Source organism: Macaca mulatta, chromosome 4 (genome assembly GCF_049350105.2).
Source record: "Macaca mulatta isolate MMU2019108-1 chromosome 4, T2T-MMU8v2.0, whole genome shotgun sequence".
NCBI lineage: Eukaryota > Metazoa > Chordata > Mammalia > Primates > Cercopithecidae > Macaca > Macaca mulatta.
The window spans coordinates 12,223,154-12,248,765 of NC_133409.1; the positions used below are offsets into that span (position 1 = coordinate 12,223,154).

Sequence of the window (25,612 nt, forward strand, 5' to 3'; positions counted from 1 at the left end):
CGACCACGCTTTTTGCTGAAGTCCAGGGTCAAAAGCACCCACAACTTCACCTAACCGTATTTGAGTTGTCTACTAAGAGATCTTGGGCGGTCATTGACTGGTCCATACACACCCCTACTGGGCACCGCGTAGAAATGAGGCAGGGCACGGTGCAGTTTTCGCTTTAAAAAGGGTAGTTGTCTTCCTCGAACCAAAAATTTTCCCGTATGGCCCGCTGGAAAAACTGCCCCGTCCCACCCAGGTTCGCGCCCCTAAACTTATACTCCTGAGGCCTGGAGCAAAGCCGGCCGATTTGCCTTACGCTCCCCGAGCAGGGACGAGGAAAAGACATTAAAGCTAAAACGCAAGACTCGCTCAGAACCTCAATTCTACCTTGGAGAAGGGCCCGCCCCTCCAGTTACACCCCAGCTCCAAGCTCCACCCGCCTACAACCTTTCTAGAAGGCACTAGAATGGCCCACTGCGTCTGCGCAAGGTTGTTTGCACCGAAGGTTCCGCCTCTTTCCAGCAGTCCAAGATCCGACTTCCGTTCTCCGCTTTCGCGCCCTTCCCATCGGCTATCTAATTGGATAAAAATGCTGATCCCGCCCCTTCCCTAGAGCCTCACTTCCGGCACGCTCCCGTTTCTCTTCCTGTTGCCCCCGCCTCTTTTTCCTTCCCGCCGTGCCCCGCGGCCGGGCCGGGGCAGCCGGGAAGCGGGTAGGGCGGTGTTACCCAGCAGCTCCTGGGGCATCGCTCGGGTACCCTCCACGCCGTCGCAGCCACTGCTGTGGTCGCCGGTCAGCCGAGGGACCGCGATACTGGTTGCCCGCGTTGTGAGCAGAATTCAACGTGTATCGCTGCCGCGAAGATGGAGGGGCCTTTGTCCGTGTTCGGTGACCGCAGCACTGGGGAAGCGATCCGCTCCCAGAACGGTAAGGGAGGGCCGGGCCTGGGTCGGGCTGGCGGGCTGGGAGGGCCGAGTCCCATCGCGACCGGACCCCGGCTGACCGCTTCGTGCCTCTTCTCCTTTACCTCTGCAGAAAGGGCCTCGAGGCCCCGCAGCCGGACCCGGCCCACCCGCCGTTCTCTGGGGCAGGGCGCTGTCGACCCCTCTCCCCACAGCGGGGAGGAGCCCCGGAGCGCGCAGCAGGGTTTTGAGACCGGCACCGCGTGGATGTGGTGTCCGGGGCGGCGCTGGAAACGCGCCCCTCCGCGGGAAAGCGGGCCTCCCGGACTTGCACGTGCGGGCCACGCCTCGCATCCTCTTTTGTTTCAGGGCGGCCCCCTGTGCGTCCATGTTAAACGCCGGGTTTCGTTTCAGGACCATTTACCAGAAAAAGTAGGTTCATCCGCGCCCCTGCGGATGAGCCCGGTGCCCTTTCCGCCCGTAGCTGCAGTCGGGGTCGGGCGCCCGGCCTCCGGCTCTCTCTCGGTTGATAGCATCTTAAAGTAGAGTTAGCACAGGAAACGCCACTGGAGTGCAGTTGACCCCAGGAGACGGCAGCGCCAACTTAGCAGAGCGTTTGCTGTCGGGCCTTTGTATACCTACAGAGCGCACTGTTTTTTGATAGATTCGTAATTTTTTTTCGTAAACAAATCAAAGTACCTTCCCCGTTGGCTACCGATTTCTCTCCTCACAGATAAAAAGAGTTCTAATGAGCAAAAAACTTGCAGGATCTGAAGGAAAAGGCATAGCTGTACGAAGTGGCAGAACATGAAATTGTGGTTATTACTTTTTTTCTCCCGCCATCAGATTCCACCCCCTCATCAAAGCTGTGCCAAATAGGCTCGCTTTATTTAGGGACAGGGTCCCACTTGTCGCCCAGACGGGAGTGCCAGCATAGCTCACTGCAGTCTCCAAGCACAGGCCCGCGCCACCACATCGGCTTTGTTTTTATTTTTTGTAGAAATGGGTTTCGCTGTGTTGCCCAAGGGGGTCTCGAACTCCTGGCATCAAGCTGTCCTCCTGCCTCAGCATCTCAGTGTTGGGATTACAGTTGTGAGCCACAGTGTCCGCCCCATTTAGGTTCCTAGTAGGTGGTTTTTAAATAACGCAGATTTGTACATTTGGGAAATACAGGGGCTGTTGGATGTCATTTACCTTTAGGCTGAAATTACTGTCTTTCAGAGTTGTGGATTCTTATTTCTTTTTTATTTGTGTTTTTAATTGTCTACAGTTATGGCTGCAGCTTCGATTGCCAATATTGTAAAAAGTTCTCTTGGTCCTGTTGGCTTGGATAAAATGCTGGTGGATGATATCGGTGTAAGTACACGTTAACTGTTGTGTTAGTTGCCTTAAAGTAAAACTATTTTCAGTGTTTTGCTGTGTTCATTCTTTGATTTTATCAGAATCCAGGTACTGGAAGGTGATATTAAAGGTGAATGTGTATTATAATGGGGCTGTGTTGATTTCTATGAGTGGTTCATATTTTTTCCTGCTAATTTCTTAGGATGTGACCATTACTAACGATGGTGCAACCATCCTCAAGTTACTGGAAGTTGAACATCCTGCAGCTAAAGTTCTTTGTGAGCTGGCTGATCTGCAAGACAAAGAAGTTGGAGATGGAACTACATCAGTGGTAGGTAGACTGGCTAAAGAATGATCATTTTTCTAAAAACAACCGACTTTCAGAAAGTTGAAGCCATAAGTGGGTCATTTGTGCTGGGTCAGAAATAAGTTACATATTCTGAATGCCCAGATGATTGAGCAAAGAGAAAAAACAAAAGAAGTTACACATTTAAGAGGGAAAATAAGCTTCTTAGGTACAGATTCAGAAACACAATTTGTAAGTTGGTAGTTATAGCTTGTTTGTACAGTTTAAGTAGGAAAGAATTTGAGTTCATTTAACATAGCCCCATTGTTTTAAATGTTGGTATTCACAAGTTTTGAGGGCTTATTTTTCCCTTTATGGCAGTGTTCAGACATCACACAGATTTTTTTATGGTCTCTCAAAAAATCTTGTTTCCTCCCGCATCACCCCTTGAGACTTGGAAAGCTCTAAAGTATAATTATTTAGAGAACAAAATGTTACCAGTTTGGGGGAGAAACAATGTTTTTGTGTTATTTTTTTAAGAGACCATGTGTAGCACAGGCTGAAGTGCTGCAGTGCTGTCATATCTCACTGCAGCCTGGAACACCTGGGCTCAAGTAATCCTCCCGCCTTAGCCTCCCAGAGTGCTTGGGATTGCCGGCATATGCCACCACAACCAAATAATTAAAAATCTTTTTTTTTTCTTTTCTTTTTTTTCGGTAGAGACAGGGTCTCACTATGTTGCCCAGGCTGGTCTTGAGCTCCTGGCCTCACGTGATCCTCCCGGCCTCATGTGATCCTCCCTTCTCAGCCTCTGTAGTGCTGGGATTACAAGCATGAGCTGCTGCACTAAGCCTGTTTTATTTTTTAAATCCTGACAGGTAATCTCAGGAATTCAAAATAGGAGTGTGAGAAATTAATAAATACATCATGATAGGACAGTGTGATCTTTTCGAGTCAGTAAACGTGATATACAGTATAAACTTCATAGATCATCCAGCATGCTGGTATAGTAGAAACACTTGTTTGGTGAGAAAGATGTTAATTCTGGAGAAACGAGAAAGTTTGTGGGGAATATGTATTTCTAGATTAAAGTTCAGCCATGAAAGAATGGAATGTACTCCTAAAATATGAATATGATCTTTGTCTAACTTATGATAATGTGACTTAACAAGTGTAGTTTTCTTCCCATAAGAAGCTGACAAGATTTTAAGTCTTCTTAGTTTAAAAGTATTTGTTACTGTTTCATATCAACTTATAAGAACTGTTTTTAATAATATAATAGCCTAATATAGGTCGTATGAATAGTCACACGGTTTAGCTTCTATTGAGCACTCCCTCTAAAGGTAATAGGTGTGTTGTCTTTCACGATTGTATTGGGTGTACTAGTTTCTTAGAATGTTTTTCTGGCTCCTACCCAGTTTTGGCCATTTGCATTTATAATACAGTAAGACCTCACTCCACAATGGATTCGTGGAAACTGACTTTAAGAGGAAAAACGATGTATAAAAAAATAAATTTTCCTCCCCCCATCAGCGTTAACAATAAACAACTGTATTTGAGAAATTGCTGTCCGTTGTTTTGCTTAAAGTGGCAGTTTCCAAGAATTTATGAGTAACATTGAGGACTTCAAGTGTTTTGTAGCGTTCTTCTCCCTTCACCCCCCAGGTTTCTAATAACCAGTTAATTCATTTCACCACCACCATTTTGGCTAATAGATGGCCATTTTAGTGTCATTTCATGTGTATTGCGCATGTTGAATATCTGGCATACTCAGATCAGTGAATGTTTTCTCAACAGGTTATTATTGCCGCAGAACTCCTAAAAAATGCAGATGAATTAGTCAAACAGAAAATTCATCCCACATCAGTTATTAGTGGCTATCGACTTGCTTGCAAGTAAGATTGTTTGCATAGAGAGAAAATTTTTTTTGATGTAATAGTTGTAAAGTGTGTTGTCTTAATGTTTTGATTAATAACTAAATTTTAATTTGAAAACATTCTATTTAAATGTTTTAGCATTTAAGTAGTAATATTTGAAGTTAAAAACTTGGACCGGTATCTTTTTTCCCATTTGACTACCACATTTTCTCCTAATCATAGATTTTAGTGGTTATGCTTATGGGATAGATTAAACTTGCCATGATCTGAAGAGGGAGGGTTTTTTCATGTCCTCCTCCTATATGAAATGGCTGAACAGATATTACTTACGACATTTTGGCTCTGTGTTAAGCATGATGATTGCAAAGAGTTTGAGTAGTGACTTTGTAAACGTTTTTCTCCCCCATACTTTTAAACAGGGAAGCAGTGCGTTATATCAATGAAAACCTAATTGTTAACACAGATGAACTGGGAAGAGATTGCCTGATTAATGCTGCTAAGACATCCATGTCTTCCAAAATCATTGGAATGTATCCTTGTGGTTGTCAGATAAAATTTAGGCTTTTTAAAACATAAGACTTTGAGATGGGCATGGTGGTGTGTGCCTGTAGTCCCAGCTACTATGGAGGCTGAGGCAGGAGGATTAATTGAACCCAGGAGTTTCAGTCCAATGTGGGCAACATAGCAAGACCCTGTCTCGGGAGTGGGGGTGTGTGCATAAGCGTGCGCCTGTAGTAGCAGCAGCAATCAATTTTGTGCAGTAAAATTTTAAATACCAATTTTATGCAAATTGATATCAATAGGGAGGAGTAATGCTGTATTGAAATTGCCTGTTGCTTTCCCTGCTTTTTTAGGGTGAAAAGGTAATGAAAAGCATGTCTAAAAGTGATAAGAATTGCAGATAGTGATAATGTAATATTTTGGTGACGTAATGCTTGCTTCTTTAATAGGTTAGGTTACTAAAAGGAAGTCCTTTCAAATTATCCTTGATTTTTCACTTGTGTACCCTTTGTCCATTCCAAGCCTGTTACCGTCCTTAACTTTTGGCTTAGAAATGGTGATTTCTTTGCTAACATGGTAGTAGATGCTGTACTTGCTATTAAATACACAGACACAAGAGGCCAGCCACGCTATCCAGTCAATTCTGTTAATATTTTGAAAGCCCATGGGAGAAGTCAAATGGAGAGTATGCTCATCAGTGGCTATGCACTCAACTGTGTGGTGGGATCCCAGGGTAAGGTTTGGGATTTGGTTTATACAATGAGATTGCTACAGATTAAAACTAGCTTTTTTTTTTCTTCAGCGGGACGCAGTGCTTCGTGCCTGTAATCCCAGCACTTTGGGAGGCCGAGGCAGGTGGATCATGAGGTCGGGAGTTTGAGACCAGCCTGTCCGATGCGGTGAAACCCCATCTCTAGTAAAAAATACAAAAATCAGCTAGGCATAGTGGCGCGTGTCTGTAGTCCCAGCTACTCCAGAGACTGAGGCAGGAAAATCACTTGAACCTGGGAGGCAGAGATTGCAGTGAGCCAAGATCACACCACTGCACTCTAGCCTGGGCCACAGAGTGAGACTCCGTCTCAAAAAAAAAAACTAACTTGTGGATTATGTGCAGTACATCTTTTTGTAATTTAAAGCACATACAACATGTTAGAAGGAATGTGAATTAAAAGAAATTACGTGCATGTAATGCCATAAAGTTTTTCTAAGAGAAAATGTAATGAATTACAGTCTAAATTTGTGTATTTACATACAATCAATTATGGGTACTCTTTATTATGCTTTTAAGGATAGACGTATTAATCTTATGTTCTATTGTAGGCATGCCCAAGAGAATCGTAAATGCAAAAATTGCTTGCCTTGACTTTAGCCTGCAAAAAACAAAAATGAAGCTTGGTGTACAGGTGGTCATTACAGACCCTGAAAAACTGGACCAAATTAGACAGAGGTATGTTGAGAGATTATTTTTGGGCTTTTAAGTGTGAGTGTCTTGGAGGACTTTAACATTTTTAGCCAAGTCAAACTATTTAACTTAAACTTCCAGAAAAATTAGCCTGGTGGTGTTTTTAGAGGGATTTGGGGTTATACAACCTATATGAAAATTGTCTTTTTGTGAAATTCTGATTGTATGAGTCTGTTAATATTAAAGATATAAAAGACAGGAATCTAATTTCCTCAGCAGTACAGAACTCAGCAGTGTGGTATTGACTGTAGCCTACTGTTTGCTAGATACTGGAGGTACAGGTGATACTAGTGGTTGAAGAGCTAATGGTGGAGGTAGTGTGACCACTGCTATAGATTTGACTGCCTAATAGTCACTTAAAACAATAAATGGTTTAGGCTGGGCACAGTGGCTCATGCCTGTAATCGCAACACTTTGAGAGGCTGAGGTGGTAAGAATCTGAAGCCCAGGAGGTCGAGGCTGCAGTGAGCTGTGATTGGACCACTGCACTCCATCCTGGGTGACAGCGAGAACCTGTCTAAAAAAACAAACAAAACCACAATGAATAGTTTAAACAGTAGTTAAACCAAACCTACAAGAAAGCTTTGCCGAGGGTAAGAAATGTGCTCTCATCTTTTAAATCAATCTGCATGCGTATTCTTTTTTCCTTCCTTCCTGATACAACAAAGTGTCCTTTCTTCCATCAAAGCCAGTCGCTCTACAGTAAGTGTTCCAGAATCTGTTTCCTTCTGCTCTAGAGCCTTGTCTTTGATTCTTCTTTCATACCTACTAATTATGCTCTTTCCTGGAATCTTCATGTGGCTCTTTTGTCCCTTCAGGCTTCTTTGTACATCCTCCTGCTGTAGGTACTCCCTATCCTACATCCTTACAGCCAGATGTCATGAGTGATTTACTACACAAAACTTTTCTGGTGCTTTTCTTCTCATCCCTTTTCAGCCCTGTTCTCCATTTGAGGGACTGCATGTTAAGGTCTCTAGTGTGAAATTCGGAAGACATTTTCAGCCTTCCTCTTACTTGACCTTTAGCAACCCTTTGATTACGTCCTTCTTGAAATGCTTTGTGATACTGCTTTGTCTGGGCCACCATCTCACAATATTCTCCAGAATAGCCCCTTGTTCCCATGACTTCATGTATTATCTCTCTATGCCAGAGACTGTTTAAGCTGTTTCTCTGAGCTCCAAAGTCACACACCTCTATCTAATAGAATGCTTTTCAAGCATCTCAAAGTAAACATGTCTCTGAACTTGTGATAATACCGCAAATCTGCTCTTGACCATTTTAGTGATGGGGACTTCTCCACACAGGCAGAAAACTAGGAAATGTCCTTAACTCCTCCTTTTTACCAACACCTTTTCTCCTAATCTGTCACCAACACCACTTGATTTCTACCTCCAAATTAAATTTGCCTACATTTCATTTTCTTGCCTAGACTGTTGTAGAAACACACCCAAGCTAGTCTCTTAGAGAAACTTTTCTTTCTTCTGCAATCTAAATTATATTCTTTTGTAACTTCCTGTATTTTATCTTCCTGGGGCTTACTACAGTTTTTACTGTGAGTTTATACAACTCATGAATTGTAAGCTCTAATGGTAGAGACAGAATGATTCCATTGGCATCGTAGCCCCATCCTTAGTACAGTGTATAGCACACAGTACTTGTTCAGTAGATAAGCTGCCTTTGAGGTTGATCTGTAATTCATTTTACTTTAAAAATTATTCGAATGATCTATTCACATGGCTTCACTCATATTGTCTCTTCAAATCTGTATCTCCCATAGTTTGTGGTTTCCATGATGTTAAGTGACTACCTTCTGGGAGCTTCATCTGAGTAACAACAGAGACTTCAAACTTAATCTTGTCCCAAACTGAACTCTGATTTCCCATCCTGCCCCCCAAACTGTTGCTATTTATTTTACTCCAGGAGTCACCCAAGCCATTAAATTTGACTTCTGTTTAGGTTGTCTGTCAGCTTATATCTGATGTTACTATCTCCTTGTCTTAAGCCATTCAGTGCAATTTCCACATTGATACCAGGGAATCCTTTTGAAAACGCAGATAACATTATACTAGTCTTGCTTAAAAATGTTAACCTTCTTAGTATCTAGACTGTTTGGTGTAACCTACAAGGTTTTTCACTTTTCTGGTTCTGTCTTCTTTTGCGCTTCCAACTCTGGACTCCTGGTGTTTTTTTTTGTTTGTTTTTGTTTTTTTGAGAAGGAGTTTTGCGCTTGTTGCCCAGGCTGGAGTATAGTGGCACGATCTCAGCTCACTGCGACCTCCGCCTCCTGGGTTTAAGTGATTATCCTGCCTCAGTCTCCTGAGTATCTGGGATTACAGGGGCCCACCACCAGGCCCAACTAATTTTTTGTATTTTTAGTAGAGTGTTGAATCGTGTTGGCCAGGCTAGTCTCGAACTCCTGACCTCAGGTGATCTGCCCACTTCAGCCTCCCAAAGTGCTGGGATTACAGGTGTGAGCCACTGCACTAGGCCTGGACTCCTCTTGACTTCATTATCTGCCTCCTAGGCTAAATTTATGTCTTTTATGTGCTTGTAGTCTCTGCATACCACTTTAGTGACGCTTGCCCTGGAGTGTGATTGGTAATCCCTCTCCCCACTGGATCCTTGAAGGCAGGCAGGACCTATGTTCCCTGTTTTACCATAGTTCTCGATTAGTAATTCAAATTCAGGTTGGGGAGAGCTAAGTGGTAATTTTTAATTCCTTCTAATATTCCATGAATTGGACTAATGTAAATTCTGGTCAGAGATAACAAAGGTTAATACAATTTAGTCTATGATTATCTTGTGATAAATACTTAATGGAAGTTAAAGCTGAATTATTTTTAAAAATCACAGAAGGTAACTCTGGGTTACAAAAATACTTTGCAGAGAATCAGATATCACCAAGGAGAGAATTCAGAAGATCCTGGCGACTGGTGCCAATGTTATTCTAACCACTGGTGGAATTGATGATATGTGTCTGAAGTATTTTGTGGAGGCTGGTGCTATGGCAGTTAGAAGAGTTTTAAAAAGGGACCTTAAACGCATTGCGAAAGCTTCTGGAGGTATGTCTTGTGCTGGCTGTCACGTAAAAGACTTTCATTATACCTGACCCCATCAAAGGTCTTTTTACATTGGAATATTGGTAAGAAACAGCTTCAAAAACGTTTATATCCTCTTAATGCTTTGTGCTGCCAACACATTTATAGAGCCATTTTTCATGTAACTGGAGAAATTCATTAAGTTTGTTGGAAATTCTGAATTTGTTCACTTCAAAAATGATGTAGTTCTATCTTAGGATAAAAGGAGTTAGTGTGTACTGCCTAACTAAATTCTAAACTTGTAACATAGCACTTCTATCACAAATGCTACTGAGTCTAAAGGATATTAAAATCACGAAAGAGCGATACTTACAGATCCCTTGTAACTCTTAATAGCAACTATTCTGTCAACCCTGGCCAATTTGGAAGGTGAAGAAACTTTTGAAGCTGCAATGTTGGGACAGGCAGAAGAAGTGGTACAGGAGAGAATTTGTGATGATGAGCTGATCTTAATCAAAAAGTAAGAGCTACTTTCTAAAATTGTAAAGTTATACAGATTTTGTTAAGTAAAAGTAGGTTTTCTTCCCATTTATTTGCTGCTTATAGTCTCACAGTGATATGAGCAGTTATACGCGTGGGATAAAATAACATTGGGTCACTGTGAATTGAGATGAAGTAACCATTTTCATCTCTTCTGCATAGACTAGACATTGTTTCTGTATAGTGTATCTAAATATCCTGTGTAGGCAGGACTTAAGGGCACTTTATGTAGACTTATTAAAATGCCATTTTTTGGAGAAATTGATGGTGTTGGAAAAAAACATTTAAAAAATGCTATTACAAGAATTTCACTTTTTTTTTTTGAACAGCACTAAGGCTCGTACATCTGCATCGATTATCTTACGTGGGGCAAATGATTTCATGTGTGATGAGATGGAGCGCTCGTTACATGATGCACTTTGTGTAGTGAAGAGAGTTTTGGAGTCAAAATCCGTGGTTCCCGGTGGAGGTGCTGTAGAAGCAGCCCTTTCCATATACCTTGAAAACTATGCAACCAGCATGGTAAGAACAGTTATTCCTTGTCTTAGAGGCCCGAGAGCAGTAGCTGTGGGCTTTAATTTTTTTTCCCTTTTGTGAAGTCACCTAACTGTCCTTTTTTCCTAGGGGTCTCGGGAACAGCTTGCTATTGCAGAGTTTGCAAGATCACTTCTTGTTATTCCCAATACACTAGCAGTTAATGCTGCCCAGGACTCCACAGATCTGGTTGCAAAATTAAGAGCTTTTCATAATGAGGCTCAGGTTAACCCAGAACGTAAAAATCTAAAATGGTAAGCATACAATTTCCCTCTTTTTAGACATCTTCTTAGCCCTTTGTTAACCTCTGCAAAACAGTTTCCATTAAAAAGGATAGTAGTCAGTTACATGTCAGCAAACATAAATAACAGACTTGTCAACTACTTAACATGAAAAACTTCACAGCAAGCATTTGTTGTTAGTCACTGTAATTCAAGGGATAATGACTAATTATTAGCACTGGTATGCCTTAGTTAACAACTCTGATTGCTAATCTCTCCCTGCTGCTTTGGGTAGAAAGACAACCTACAAGATCTCTAGTCTGACTTAAAAATCAAGCTTAATACTTGAATGAAATGCTGGAGTTAATGGGTCACCTAATTAAGTTGTAAGCGGCCATTTTAATAGTTCTTTCTTAATTGCAGGATTGGTCTTGATTTGAGCAATGGTAAACCTCGAGACAACAAACAAGCAGGGGTGTTTGAACCAACCATAGTTAAAGTTAAGAGTTTGAAATTTGCAACAGAAGCTGCAATTACCATTCTTCGAATTGATGATCTTATTAAATTACATCCAGAAAGTAAAGATGATAAACATGGAAGTTATGAAGATGCTGTTCACTCTGGAGCCCTTAATGATTGATCTGATGTCTCTTTTATTTATAACAATGTTAAATGGAATTGTCTTGTACCTTGACTTAAGTATTACACATTAAAGTACAACAAGCTGTAAACTTGGGTTTTTGTGATACAGGAAATGGTTTCCATCTGTGTTTTGGTCCTCTGATTTCACATATAACAACCTAGTACTTTATTAGTTTAAAAAGAAATTGAGGTTGTTCAAAGTTTAAGCAATTCATCCTCTCTGAACACACATTGCTATTCCCATCCCACCCCCAATGCACAGGGCCGCAACACCACGAATTCCGCCCGTTCTCTCCAGTGTGTGTAACAGGGTCACAAGAATTCGACAGCCAGATGCTCCAAGAGGGTGGCCCAAGGCTATAGCCCCTCCTTCAATGTTGACCTAAGGGGAAGAAAAGATTTAGATTGTTTATTCTTCTGTGGGCACAGTTTAAAATCCTAAACTTGTCTTTTTTCTCTTAATGTATCAGCATGCTACCCTTTCAAACTCAAATTTTCATTTTAACTGTTTAGGAATAAATTTACACCTTTGTGAAAATTCATCCCTGCCTATGTTACCTTATTCTTTTTATGCCAAGTAAGCTTTTTTTTTTTTTTTTTAAACCATGGGAAGTAACAAAATACGTGAACTCAGTCCTAGTAACTAGTATTTCTTTATTACCCACGTGGCCAACACCTGGAAGATAGTATCTTAAAATAGCATTGTGAAATTCACTGGTAAGCACTCAGGGTTACTTGTGCATCTTTACCTTCTGTGGGTTTAATCCAAGTTCTTTAACTATTGCAACAGAGAGGGCTGCAAAGGCTTCATTGATTTCAAATACATCAACATCCTCCAGTGACCAACCTGCTTTTGTAACCTAGAAGACAGATTCATAGAAAAGATGTCTAAACTTGGGTGGAAAGGCCAAAACATCCTTTGTCAACATAAACATGAAATATGCTGCATGATACTGATCTCTTAATTGCTACTTTCGTTTGTTCTTAGGTTAATACAGTGACATTCTCACACATTTTTGCCTTAGTGACACCCATTCCATCCAAAAGGTTAAGGATGTGATCTAAAAGATCCCTTAGAAATTCTAAATTGTCTTACATTTTGAACCAGTAGCATCTGTTACATGTATTTAAGGGTAATGTAACAGAATCAGTTCCCCTAAAAAGCATATGATCTAAATGCTTTCAGTGGCTGGGGGTAGTGGCTCACACCTGAAATCTCAACACTTGGGGAGCCTAAGGCCAGAGGATCACTTGAACTGAGAAGTTCAAAACTAGCCTGGGCAACATAGTGAGACCTTGTCTCTACAAAATTAAGAAGTTAGGCATGGTGGTGCACCTGTAGTTCAAGGTAACTTGGGGAGCTGAGGCAGGAGGAATATTTGAGCCCAGGAGTTTTGAGTCTGCAGTGAGCTGTGGTGATGCCACTGCACTCCAGCCTGGACAACAGAGCAAGACCTTGTGTCAAAAATAGAAATAAATGCTCTTGGTTACTGTTCTGGTAGGGAAAGGTAACTACATGAATAAGCTCATTTAAGGCTAACAGGAAGACAAATTTCATAAAGGGGAACAGGGTTATACTCACAGCTTGCTTTATGGCTGGAATTGGTCCTATTCCCATAATGGAAGGCTCCACACCCACCTGGGACCAGGAAACTATTTGTGCTAAAGGTGTAAGCCCACGTTTATCAGCTTCTGACTTCTTCATAAGAACCACAGCTGCAGCACCATCATTTATTCCTGTAAAATATGAGTGACTTGATTTCTACAGTGCTTATTAACTTCAGTTACATATCTGTGTCTTTACCACCTGAAGACATGAGCTAAATGGTTTTACCTGTTGGCTAAGGCATTTACTGTAACTGAACAGACTTTATACACAGAAATCATGTTTGGCAATTAGAGTGACCACAAAACTTTCCAACTAGAGAAAGTGATAGGATTATAGTAGTCAGGGCTGGGCGTGGTGGCTCACGCCTGTTATCCCAGCACTTTGGGAGGTGGAGAAGAATGGATCACCCAAGGTCAGGAGTTTGAGACCAGCCTGGCCAATATGGTGAAACCTGTCTCTACTGAAAATAGAAAAATTAGCCAGCGTGGTGGCGTGCGCCTGTAGTCCCAGCCACTCAGGAGGCTGAGACAGGAGAATTGCTTGATGCTGGGAGGCTGATGTTGCAGTGAGCCAAGATTGCGCAACTGCACTCCAGCCTGGGCGACAGAGCAAGACTCCGTCTCCAAAAAAAAAAAAGAAAAAAAAATTATATATATAAAAAAAAAAAATTACAGCAGTTGGGGAGGAGAGATCTCTGACAGGAAATGGAAGAATAAGCCCGGGCCTCACAAGGAAGTATTGGGAGTTTCTGGTATTGGAAAAATACAAAGGTAGATAAACAAGTTCCCTAATTTACTTCTTCATTTGCAAGTCTAGTTGGGATGTCAAGAAACCAAATTAATTCTTTCAGTATAGGTTAAGTCAATGATCAAATACAGAGAAATGATATGTTTCCTTAAACTGTTTTAAGAATAATTTTGTATATAAATATGAGTTGGGTGTGGTGGCTCATGCCTGTAGTCCCCCAGCTACTTGGGAGGTTAAGGCAGGGGCTCACTTGAGCCCAGCCAGGAGTTTGAGACTGCAAGTGAGCAAAGATCATATTGCTGCACTCCAGCCTGGCTGGCAGAGTGAGTCCCTGTCTCAAAAAAACAGTACTTTTGTATATAAATAAAGAGAAAAATATTCACTTGGTAGACCTTATAGAACGTAGTATTCCCCCAGATGAAGTATTTCCTTCAGAAAATCTAACCTGAAGCATTGGCTGGGGTGACGGTTCCCGTTCCATCGGTAAGAAAGTAAGGCTTTAGCTTGGACATGTCTTCTATGTTGCTCCCGTGGCGAGGAAACTCATCTGTTTTAACTTCAATAACACCTAAACAAAGGAAAACCAATTACTCAAGATTAGTCCAGGGACAGAAGTGTGCTGGGAATGGTGGGTTTCTCTGACATGAAACATGAGGATTCATATTTAGCAGAAAAGTTTTAATATATAACCACTTTGATTACAACAGGAGGAAAGTACACACAAGAATTATTGTACATGAAAACAATGTATGAGTATGTCCTTATAAGACACCTGTGTTTTTCAAATCCATAGGCCTTCCTGAGGAAAGTAGCTACCAGGGACCTGTTTGTGCCAAATTCTGCTATGGTTTGGGTCATAGTACTTGACTGGTTACAAGTGAGTGGATCAGGGAGTCTCAAAGTCAATCCTGCACTGCTGGCTGGCCATAAGAGATGTCAGTTATCAATAAGGGAGCTTGATGGAAGCACTCTGTATTAGAAAATAGCAAGTGACCCCAAAAGATCCACCCTTTAGAAATGGGAAAGGGAGATCACACAGAAGCAGCGAGAAGTAATGGGTGTCCACTTCTGAGGAGGTTGAGCCTATACAGGAAACAGGTCAGCTGGTGCCTCCTAACAACCATGAGCCAGTGCTCCAGTGTCTCATGAAACCTGCTGTATGTGCACAGCAGTCATGGACACTCTGGAACCAAGGGTGCCTGAGCGCTGACACAGTTCCCATGTTACCGTGTCCTGTAAACCCAGCATACCCCCTCCCTACCTTCATGTATCCAGGACATATCTTTGCAACCTGAAAAATATAACTAAGATATAATTTCTAAAGATTCCTACGTATTACTCTTTTAGATGTTACTCTTACCTATAAATAGGTTGATGTTTAATTAAACCATTATAATATACTCACCTTTTCTAGATGACACCAAAACTGGTACAATCTCTTTGTCAAAATGGCCAGCTTTCTGTGCATTCTCTGTCCTATTCTGAGACAGAACTGCAACCTTGTCCTGATCTTCTCTACTCACTTGCCATTTTTTGGCTACATTTTCAGCTGGGAAAGGAGAAAAAGAGCAAAAAACCAACATTTTCATGAACTGGCATTTGATAGATCAAGTTGCCCATATTTGACCAAGCGCTGACTGACCACACATGCTAGCAGGCTCATGGTGGCCTGTGCAATGCTCTGTGTGGGGTGGCCCTGCCTGCCACCGACAGTGGGTCTAGAAGTGTTGCAGAGACTCTCAGGAGTCATACTTCTCTCCTTCCCTTTCTATATAATTGTAAACTTAACAGACATTTCCTTCACCTAGAGTCACCAGGTATATTTCCCCTCCATTTGCTTTAACATTTTCTTTCTGAACCATTTGAGAGAAAGTTGGAGATACAATGCCTTTTTACTCTTAAATTTTAATTTCAGTGTATACTTCCCCAAAACAAGGCCACTTTTTTACATAAGCACAGTTATAAAACTCAGGAAATTGGGCGAAGTGTGGTGGGTCACACCTGTAATCCCAGCACTTTGGGAGGCTGAGGCAGTAGGATCACTTGAGCCCAGGAGTTTGAGACCAGCCTGGGCACGGTGAGACTCTGTCTCCATTAAAAATAAACTTATCTGGGCACGGTGTGTGTGCCATGTAGCTAGCCGTCCTAGCTGCTTGGGAGGCTAAGGCAGGAGGATCACTTGGGCCTAGGAGTTCAAAGCTGCAGCAAGCCATGATCGCACCTCTGTACTCCAGCCTGGGTGACCCCGTCTCACAAAACAAAACAAAAATCAGGAAATTTAACATGAATCAAACACTATTATCTAATCTTTGGTCCACATTCAAATTTCACCTATTATCCCAGTAATGTCCTTCTAGCTCCTTTATTTGTTCAGTCCAGGAGCCAATAAAGAAGCATGCATTGTACTCAACTACCAATCTCTCTAGTTTGCTTTTATCTGTAACAGTTCTTCAGACTATGCTTCCTAAGATTGATATTTTTGAAGAACATGGACCAGTTCTTTTGTTAAGGATATCAATTTTGATTTGTCTGATGTTTCCTCAGGATTAGATTAAGATTCTGCCAAAAGGGAGGTATACCACTGAATGATAGTATGCTTTTTCTCAGTGAATCTTTTTTTTTTTTTTTTTTTTTGAGACAGAGTCTGGCTCTGTCACCCAGGCTGGAGTGCAGTGGCGCGATCTCCACTCACTGCAAGCTCCACCTCCCGGGTTCACACCATTCTCCTGCCTCAGCCTCCTGAGTAGCTGGGACTACAGGCGCCCGCCACCAGGCCTGGCTAATTTTTTTATTTTTAGTCGAGACAGGGTTTCACCGCGTTAGCCAGGATGGTCTCGATCTCCTGACCTCGTGATCTGCCCGTCTCGGCCTCCCAAAGTGCTGGGATTACAGGCTTAAGCCACCGCGCCTGGCCTTCTCAGTGAATCTTATTAGGACATAAATGACAATCAGTTTATCCCAGGTGATGTCATCTTTGATCACTTGGTTAAAACAGTTTGGTATTCACCAGGTTTCTAGCTTTTAAAGGTACCATTTTTTCATTTATAAGTAATCAATAATTTATGGGAGGCTCTTTTTAGATTATCAAAATATATTCTTCCCCATCATATTTTCACCCACTAGTTTTAGCATTCATTCATGATTTTCTAACTCCAACATTCCTTCTATTGGTAAGGTATTAATTGCATTTTACCATAAAAAAAAGCTGTTCCTTTTCTCCCATTTATTCAGTTATTTATATCAGGATGGACTCATACATTTTCATTTTATTGAACAAGTTATAACTCATTACTATCATTACTTACTTTGATGCTGAAATTGTTCAAAACTTGGGCAGTTATAACCCATTAGTATCATTACTTACTTGCATGCTCAAATTGTTCAAAATTTGGGCAGTTATAACCCATTACTATCATTACTGACTTTGATGCTCACATTGTTCAAAATTCCACTACAGGAAAGTGGAAGCCCTGTAGGCCACCTCCTGTGTACTTTCGACATGTCCCCGAGCATGTCCTTAATTTTTTAGCATTTTTTCCCCAGCCTTGGAAAATTTGGTCATTTCTCCAAACAACCTTAGTTCCTTTTAGTGGAGAAATGTTTTTAGAAGATCTGGGTATCAGGACCACTTGTTGTGAATGGTTTGTCATTGTTTCTAGGTCTCTTCAGTAGAAACTTCCATATGTGTAATTTATAATTTTACATATGCACACACACTCACCTTGAGTTCATACTGCATTTTGAGTTCTCCAAAATGCAACCTCACACCACAAGCTACATTCTTCTCTCTTTCCATATTTGTAACTCTCTTCTACAAATGTGAGAATTGGTCAGGTGTGGTGGGTCACACCTGTAATCCTAGCACTTTGGGAGCCTGAGGCAGGAGGATCCCTTGAGCTCAGGAGTTTGAGGCCAGCCTGGGCAGCATGGTGAAACCCTATTTCTACAAAAAGTACCAAAAATTAGCCAGGCATGGTGGTGTGCACCTGTGGTCCCAGCTACTCAGGAGGCTGAGGTGGCTCAGGGGGTTGCAGTGAGCCAACATTGAGCAACTGCACTTCAATCTGGGTGACAGAGTGAGACCCCTGTCTCCACCAAAAAATAAAAAAGTTATTGCTTTGCGTTCCATGTCTTGTCTTTACTTACCAAGCTATTCTTCCTCTTTTTTTTTTTTTTTTGGATGAGGACTCACTATGTTGACCAGGCTGGAGTGTAGCAGCTACTAACAGGCAAAATCATAGTATACTACACAACCTCAAACTGCTGGCCTCAAGTGATCCTCCCACCACAGCCTCCCTAGTAGCTGGGACTATAGGCACCTGCCACTGCACCCTATAAAAGCTATCATCTATAAAATCTCCAGTTCACCTCTCCCTTGTAGCTCTTTTCTACTAGGCCTTATAAGCTGTTATCTACAAGTTTAGTATTTGATCAAAGACTTAAGGGGACCCTTCTGCAGATTTCTGGGGTTCTTTTTTTCTTCTCCCCCTTATTCTGCCCCACAAACTCCAGCCATCTCAGAAGCCTCAAATTCTCTGCCTCTTCAGATCACGGAGACCACTGTTCCCAGCTCAGGCTCTGCCTCTCCATGAGTTTGGGAAGTGTCCCAGCTAGAGACAGTGACCGTGGGGTTTTCCTTTCTCTCAAGATCTCAGTCTTACATGAGTATTAGTCAACACCTGAAAGCAGTGGCTTCATATATTTTCACAAATTTTATGCTTGTTTATAGTAGGAAGTCTAATCTTTGTCAATTACTCCATCATGACCTGAGCTTTTTTTTTTTTTTTTTTCTCTAAACGAGCAATTTATTTTCTCACAGTTCTGGAGGCTGGAAGAGTACAATTCAATCCACAGTACACCTTGGAAAGGGCTCGGGATCAGCATTTTTAATGACCACCTCTAGTTATGGTTGAGGCAGTTGGTCACACAGTATCTTCCATGGTCTGCTTGTGTTCTTATAGCCTTCTCTGTTGTGGCTCTAAACTGAGAAGTGGCCAAGATGCCTTGAGCTTCTCACTGCTTCCCATATCTCTAAGCCCTTCCTTCCTTCCTTGCATTCATGCACACAGTTCCCTCTTCTTGGAATCTTGTACTTTTCCCCATTACCTTTTTCACGTATTTATATGTTACATGGAACCAGAACCACTGCTGCAAGCATTGGAGCAAGGTGCTTAAGTTCTCAGGGTTTGATTCTTTAACTCTAAAATGTCTATTCTGTTTCCTAACTTTTACATGTATACTAAAGAAATGAGTTCCTTTGATTTCCCAGTTGCTTTGCCTTAAACCTAGACCACAGGACCCTTCAACATGAATGACCAATAACCCAACTGTATAGTACAAAAAATACAGTTAGGTATCAAAAAAACAAAAACAAAAACAAAAACTGGTTTATCTCTGTTACTACCTCTCACTATTTGTGGGCCCTGTTCCTTCATTTGGTAAAATGACGGGGTGATCCAGAAGAACTCTGAGGTACTTCCCACTTCTAACATTCTCTGATAATCAAGGGTTCACAAAGAAGAGAATACTCACTTCACTTCAGTTAATCAAAGAAGAGATACAAAAATCCTTAAGACAGTCTCTGGCGATAAGGATGAAAGCACCTAAGAAGCAGATTATTATATGGTCTTTTTAACCTTTTCAAAGTGAATAAAGTTTCAGCTATGTCTGCCTTACCTGTAATACCCATATGATAGTTGTGAAATGCATCTGTAAGACCATCACAGAGTATACTGTCAGTCAGCGGCATCTCACCTATCTTTACTCCTGTTCTCAAGTGAGCCAAGTGAGGAGCCTAGAAGTCAGAAATAAAAATGGATTTAGGCTTAGTTGTAATTAGTCTTTTCCCCAGAACACAACTCAAAACTAATATTTCCTAAGTCTTCATCTAGGCCCCTTTGCAGCGCTTCTCCCCAGTTCCAGGTTCTCAGCCAGGCCAGGGTCTAAAGACCCCTGGAATTAGCAGACTTCATCTTTCCTGTTGTTGGGAACCATTAGTCTCCTACCTACCCATTTCCAATTCTCCCTCAAAACTACCCATTCTGTGTCCTGTTTCCTTAAGAGTCCCATTTATTCTTTCCATCGAGGCAATTAATTATCTGTTAAATGAAGAAACCTTCTAAGGGCTTAAGTAAAGCCAGCAATGTGTTACCCATTTTAATGGATGATATGATATCTACAGTGAGAATAATCAGGCTGCCTAACTAAATGATGGGGAGGGATTTCTGAGTAGTGGCCAGTCTTAACTCTCACCAACTCAATCTCAGGTATATTAGAATGGAAAGAGTTACTGATGGGACTTACAGTTAGAAGAGTTGTATTTGAATGCTGGCTCTGGGCCTCAGTTTCCTAACCTGTAAACTGGGAATGATATCATCTACCCTATGTGGGGCTGTTGTGAATACATGTACAAGAGCACCTGGTAAAGTGCTACACAGATGTCAGTGTCATCCCATCAAAATCATTCCGATGATTTTTGCTACCATTAGCCTGCCTCCTCCTGAACCTCAGCAATGGCTGGGCTGAATCAGCTTCTATCTAGGGAATGTGCTGCTCAGCCCCTGAGCTGCCTCAGTAGGACGGAGGGAATATACTTTTTCTTTCAACCGCTATGCCAGTTTGAGGTATGGAACTTGGTGAAACAAATCGTGCCTGACAAACCTACTGGAGAAGGGCACCAAGAAGGTAAGTGGCAACATTTGTGTTTTGCCTTTTACTCACAATGGGAAAGAAATTTAAAACCAAGGACATCAAGCAACTAATATTATGAATTTAATTCAGAAAATATTATATGCTTCATTAATAGTTTAGAAAAAGTATATTGGGTTCCAATCACACTGGTTGATAAACTTTTTCATTAACCTAGACTTCCCACCCAAACTGAAGAATAATTCACATTCAAGTAGGGATCAAGGGTGTCATTTCTGTGCATTTGTTCACTGGTTCCAGCTTTGATATGCATCAGTTTACTCTGTTCTGGCACAGACATGAGTTTCTTGGTGTGAGGTCAGTGAAAGCCATCTCATCAGAGAGGCCTTACCTTGCTCATATTTTCCATGCCTCCGGCAACCACAATGCTGGAGTCTCCTATCCCTATTGACTGGGCTGCAAGGCACACAGCTTTTAGGCCTGACCCACAGATCATCTGGCAGCTCCATGCTGGCACAGAGTAGGGAATTCCTGCACCCACACTGGCTTGTCTAACAGGATTCTGCCCACAGCCTAGAAAGAGGAACACAGAGGAACACAGAGAACTCTTAGCAATCAGGGAGAAAGACAAAATGTCACAGTGAAAGTGTGTGTAAAATTACCAGTTGGGTTACCTGCCACTTCTGAAAGCCTACAGGTCAGGTAAGTGCCCACTGGAGGCAAAAAGGCCTGTCTACAATCTCCACCTGTCATACTCTAGCCCTTGAATATATACTGTCTTGTGCTGCTCTGTAGGTATTTCATAGATATAGGCTTTCTCCTCCATAAAGAAGTCATTAATACCTTAAGAAAGAGGTATCATCCTCATCTTTTGATAGGGTTTAAATAGCCAGGCGCGGTGGCTCACACCTGTAATCCCAGCACTTTGGGAGGCCAAGGAGGGCAGATCACCTGAGGTCGGGAGTTTGAGACCAGCCTGACCAACATGGAGAAACTCTGTTTCTACTAAAAATACAAAATTAGCCAGGCGTGGTGGCGCATGCCTGTAATCTCAGTTACTTGGGAGGCTGAGGCAGGAGAATTGCTTGAACCCGGTAGGCGGAGGTTGTGGTGAGCCGAGATTGCGCCACTGCACTCCAACCTGGGCAACAAGAGTGAAACTCCGTCTTAAAAAAAGGAAAAAAAAAAAAAGATAGGGCTTAAATAAGCATTATCAAACCTATGTCTAATAAACACAGGATATAACCTAGGCATTATCAGTGTTTCTAACTAGCGCCATTTGCTCCCAGGATCATGGCTTAAGACACTTGAGAAGAAAAGAGGTTACTTAAAAAGGAAAACCTTTGACAATAAGCAGTTCTGTTCTTGCTTAGTATCCATCACACTATGCTTAAATGGTTATATAACAAGATATATACAAACTCAGAATTCACAAATACCTTTTTTTTCTTATTCTGAGTACTGAAACACAAATACCTTTTTATAATTCAACTACGGGACTTCATTTAGTTGGGAAAAAATACATAATTTACTTAAAGTAGCACAGAATAGAATGGAGTTAAAAGTTTCAAATATTCTCAATCACCATTGTCTGTTATCAGAGTCAACGGTAAATGTCTACACAGTGATTACTCTATTCCAAGTTTCAGATATATTCATACCTACCACCCTTCCTTAGTGAGTTTGTGGGGAAGAACTAGCAAATAAGTTACTGACAAAAACTTAGAGATTATATTCATCACAATGTTATCAATCTGGGATTAGGCTGGAAACTAAAAACAGGTAAGGTTACTTGAGACTGAAAATATATGCGGGATCACATACATATTAAAAAGACAGGCCGGGCGCAGCGCCTTAGGCTGGGAGCAGTGGCTCACACCTGTAATCCCGGCACGTTGGGTGGCCAACCGGGGCAGATTACTTGAGGTCAGGAGTTCAAGACCAGCCTGGCCAACGTGGTGAAACCCGTCTCTACTACAAATACAAAAATTAGCTGGGCATGGTGGTAAGTGCCTGTAATCCCAGCTACTCAGGAGGCTGAAGCAGGAGAATTGTTTGAACCTGAGAGACGGAGGTTGCAGTGAGCTAAGATCGTACGGCTACACTCCACCAGCTTAGGCGACAGAGCGTGACTCCATCTCAAAAAAAAAAAAAATGAGGTGCTAACATAATTAATAATGCTAACATTTAGCATACTATGAGCTTCATGAGAATGAGAATTTCTGTCTGATATGAGCACTGCTTATCTCCAGCTGCTAAAATAGTGCCTGGCACAAAGTAGGTGCTCAATAAACATTTGTTACATGATTGTAGAAGGTATCTGGCTTAAGGAATAAGACTGATCTAAGTTCAAGTGCTAGCTCCACTTCAAACTGCAACCCTGGTAAGTCATTTAACCTCTCAAACTCTCATTTATTCATTTGTAAAATGAAGATAATAGGATATAACAGACTTGTGGGGAAGATTAAATGAGGAAATGAAAGGAAAGCACTCAGCACAGTGCTTTAAAAGCCTTAAACTTAGTAGACATGCACCGGTAGTCCCAGTTAGCTCAGAAGTTCAAGGCCATGGTGCACCATGATTGTGCCTGTGAACAGCCACTGCACACGTGCCTTGGCAACAGACAGAGACTCCACTTCTACAAAATAATTTTAAAAATTAACCAGGTGTGGTGGCCTGCTCTTGTAATCCCAGCTATTCCAGAGGCTCAGGTGGGAGGATACCTTGAGTCCAGGAGTTTGAGGTTATAGTGGGCTCTGATTTATTACACCACTGCATTCCAGCCTGAATGACAGAGTAAGACCCTGTCTCTTTAAATAATAATAATAATTAATTAATTAGGAGTGTTGAAACCCAAAGAATCAGAAGATGGGGGCACTCTCAGGACTCAGTTATATTCCTCTAGGGAGTATTATGCCCCATTTGCAAGGGGCATGATGTGGCACCTATTTTCCAAGCTCAGAACTGAGTCCTAAGAGGGGCAGGGAACTTACCTGTATTGTTGGAGCCATACTCCCAGCACTAAGCACAATATGGGGCACACAGGAGGAACTGAATAAGTTTTTGGTGAATGACTGACACTCTGAGGTAATAAGGAGGAGCAGGCATACTTTCCAATGCATCAGGCTGGCCCTGCTTTTTTTTTTTTTTTTTTTTTTTTTTTTGAGACGGAGTCTCACTGTGTCGCCCAGACTGGAGTGCAGGGGCACAATCTCAGCTCAGTGCAAGCTCTGCCTCCCGGGTTCACGCCATTCTCCTGTCTCAGCCTCCCGAGTAGCTGAGACTACAGGCACCCGCCACCACGCCCGGCCAATTTTTTGTATTTTTAGTAGACACAGGGTTTCACCGTGTTAGCCAGGATGGTCTTGATCTCCTGACCTCATGGTCCACCCGCCTTGGCCTCCCAAAGTGCTGGGATTACAGGCATGAGCCACCATGCCTGGCTGGCCCTGCGTCTTAAGAATGAAAAGGCAGTATAGGTCAGTGGTCTAAGTTCATTCACAAAAAGCATATTAATGAAGCGAAGACTTTTTGTTTGTTTAGAGAAAGGGTCTCAGTCTGTCACCCAGGATGGAATGCAGTGAGTGACACAATCACTGCAGATTCAAACTCCTGGGCTCAAGTGATCCTCCCACCTCAGCCTCTCCAGTAGTTGGGAGGCACAGACCATCATGCCTGGCTAATTATTTTATTTTTTGTAGAGACAGGGTCTTGCTTTGTTGCCCAGGCTGATCTCAAACTTCTGGCCTCAAGTGATCCTTCCTCCTCGGCCTCCCAAAGTGCTGGGATTACAGGTGGGAGCCACCCTGCCTGGCCAAGAAGCTGAGTCTCAAACTGGATAGAAGCTACTGACAGGGCTGGAAGAAGGGGCCACAAGAGGAATCTTAACAGAGGGAACTCTGAGCAAAAGCATGGAGGCAAGAACTTGAGTGAGAGTGTGTGTGTGTGTGTGTGTGTGTGTGCGTGTGCGCGTTTATGGGCTGTTTCTAATAAGCTTGACTTCTCCTGGAATCACTGAGAGTTACCTGCTGCCAAAACATGTCCAAAGATGACCTCAGACACATCTTCTGGAACCACAGTGGCCCTCTTCAAGACTTCTTTGATGACAGTTGCGCCCAGGTCCTGGACAGGAACAGTAGCTAAGGCACCATTGAAGGAACCTGCAGTAGAAAGGCGGAGAGCGCGGACATCACAAACCTGTGGGTAATGTAGAAACCACCGAGGAGCAGCGGGGCCTCATGACGCTGTTTGGCAAGGCCACCGCGAGGAGGCAGTGCCCCTCCTCCCACACGTTCCCACACCTGCTGGTCTGAGCAAAGGTCAAGGTGGGTGCCAGGACTCGCAGTGGCCGAGGGCCAGACAAGCGACCTTCGGAACGGCCTAGGGACGCCGCTGTACCCCTTCTATTTCCCCAAATCCGAACGACTGGATGCGGCCCCATGGTTCCCAAACAAAAGGAACTGGCGGATCAAGGGCTTTGAAAACCATGTGGCACGAAGGAGACGAAGTCGCGACTTCCAGCCATTGTGTGACAGCCGGACCCCAGCCCAAAGCCCTGCTCAGACCACCTAGCAGTTACGCCCCTGCCACAGGCATTACCGATGGCGCCTCCCGGAGTCGGCCAATCAGGGGACCCGCAGAAGAACGCCTTCCTACGCCAACCAATGGGAGACGCAGGCCACGCGATGGCTCTACCCTGGGAGCCAATCAGAGCACGAGGGACGGAGTGCGCACATCGGGAGAGGAGAAGGTGGGGCTGTCGCGCCAGGTCAGGGAACGCGGGAGGCCCGGGGTTCCAAGGATCCCGCAGGTCCTCCAGGCTTGGCCTGAGCGGCTTCCTCCACATACGCTCCTCTCCTACACAAGTCCGGCCCTCGGCGCTCCTGCCGAAGCAGCAGGCGCCTTGGACTCTGCGCGAGGCCCGCCGGCCGCTCACCTATGATGGTCCGCGCCGCCGAGACGATGACCACGGGATCTGAGCCTGCATTCATCCTGCCCACGACCGCTTCTCCTGCCGCCGTCTGCCCTGCGCTGCCTGCAAGTTAGGCAAGGCTCCTCCTCGCAGCCCACAGGCCGCGCCACGGGCGGGACCTGAGGTAGCCCCGCCCCCTGCCCCCCGCCTCCTCGCGCATCCCACTGTGCGCAGGCGCAAGGCCAGAGCCAGGGCGGGCCGAGGCTCGAGGGGCGCAGGGCGGAAGTGAGGTTGGGGTCTGGGGCTGCGGGCAGAACCGGGGACCTCGGACGCATGTGCAGAGCTTCTGAAGACCCCAGTGTTTCT

At 43.1% G+C, this 25,612-nt stretch overlaps 2 protein-coding genes and 2 non-coding genes across 5 annotated transcripts; 3 read left to right on the plus strand and 1 right to left on the minus strand.

Moving 5' to 3' along the window:
* The first annotated feature begins 666 nt into the window (after nt 1-666).
* Nucleotides 667-25,436, plus strand: TCP1 (t-complex 1). Of its 2 annotated transcripts, NM_001257728.1 has the most exon segments (20): nt 667-913; nt 2,159-2,244; nt 2,432-2,560; nt 4,313-4,410; nt 4,812-4,922; nt 5,445-5,626; nt 6,214-6,340; nt 9,242-9,417; nt 9,790-9,913; nt 10,263-10,455; nt 10,558-10,721; nt 11,112-11,710; nt 12,078-12,188; nt 12,911-13,066; nt 14,131-14,251; nt 15,089-15,235; nt 19,363-19,479; nt 20,725-20,906; nt 24,359-24,492; nt 25,269-25,436. In NM_001257728.1, coding segments are annotated over 12 exon segments (1,671 nt in total). In that variant the 5' UTR covers nt 667-849; the 3' UTR covers nt 11,329-11,710; nt 12,078-12,188; nt 12,911-13,066; nt 14,131-14,251; nt 15,089-15,235; nt 19,363-19,479; nt 20,725-20,906; nt 24,359-24,492; nt 25,269-25,436.
* On the plus strand, nt 4,578-4,717 carry LOC114677883 (small nucleolar RNA SNORA29). The gene has a single exon (XR_003729311.1). It is a non-coding gene; the product is annotated as a small nucleolar RNA SNORA29 (small nucleolar RNA).
* On the plus strand, nt 9,975-10,106 carry LOC114677878 (small nucleolar RNA SNORA20). Its single transcript, XR_003729306.1, has one exon. It is a non-coding gene; the product is annotated as a small nucleolar RNA SNORA20 (small nucleolar RNA).
* Nucleotides 11,322-25,427, minus strand: ACAT2 (acetyl-CoA acetyltransferase 2). The gene is made up of 9 exons (XM_015137627.3): nt 25,271-25,427; nt 24,360-24,494; nt 20,726-20,907; nt 19,363-19,480; nt 15,092-15,235; nt 14,132-14,254; nt 12,913-13,067; nt 12,080-12,190; nt 11,322-11,712 (listed from the first exon to the last, which is right to left on the minus strand). The coding sequence occupies exons 1-9, from the start codon at nt 25,323-25,325 to the stop codon at nt 11,542-11,544; spliced, it is 1,194 nt and encodes a 397-aa protein (XP_014993113.2). The 5' UTR covers nt 25,326-25,427; the 3' UTR covers nt 11,322-11,541.
* Nucleotides 25,437-25,612: the final 176 nt, after the last annotated feature.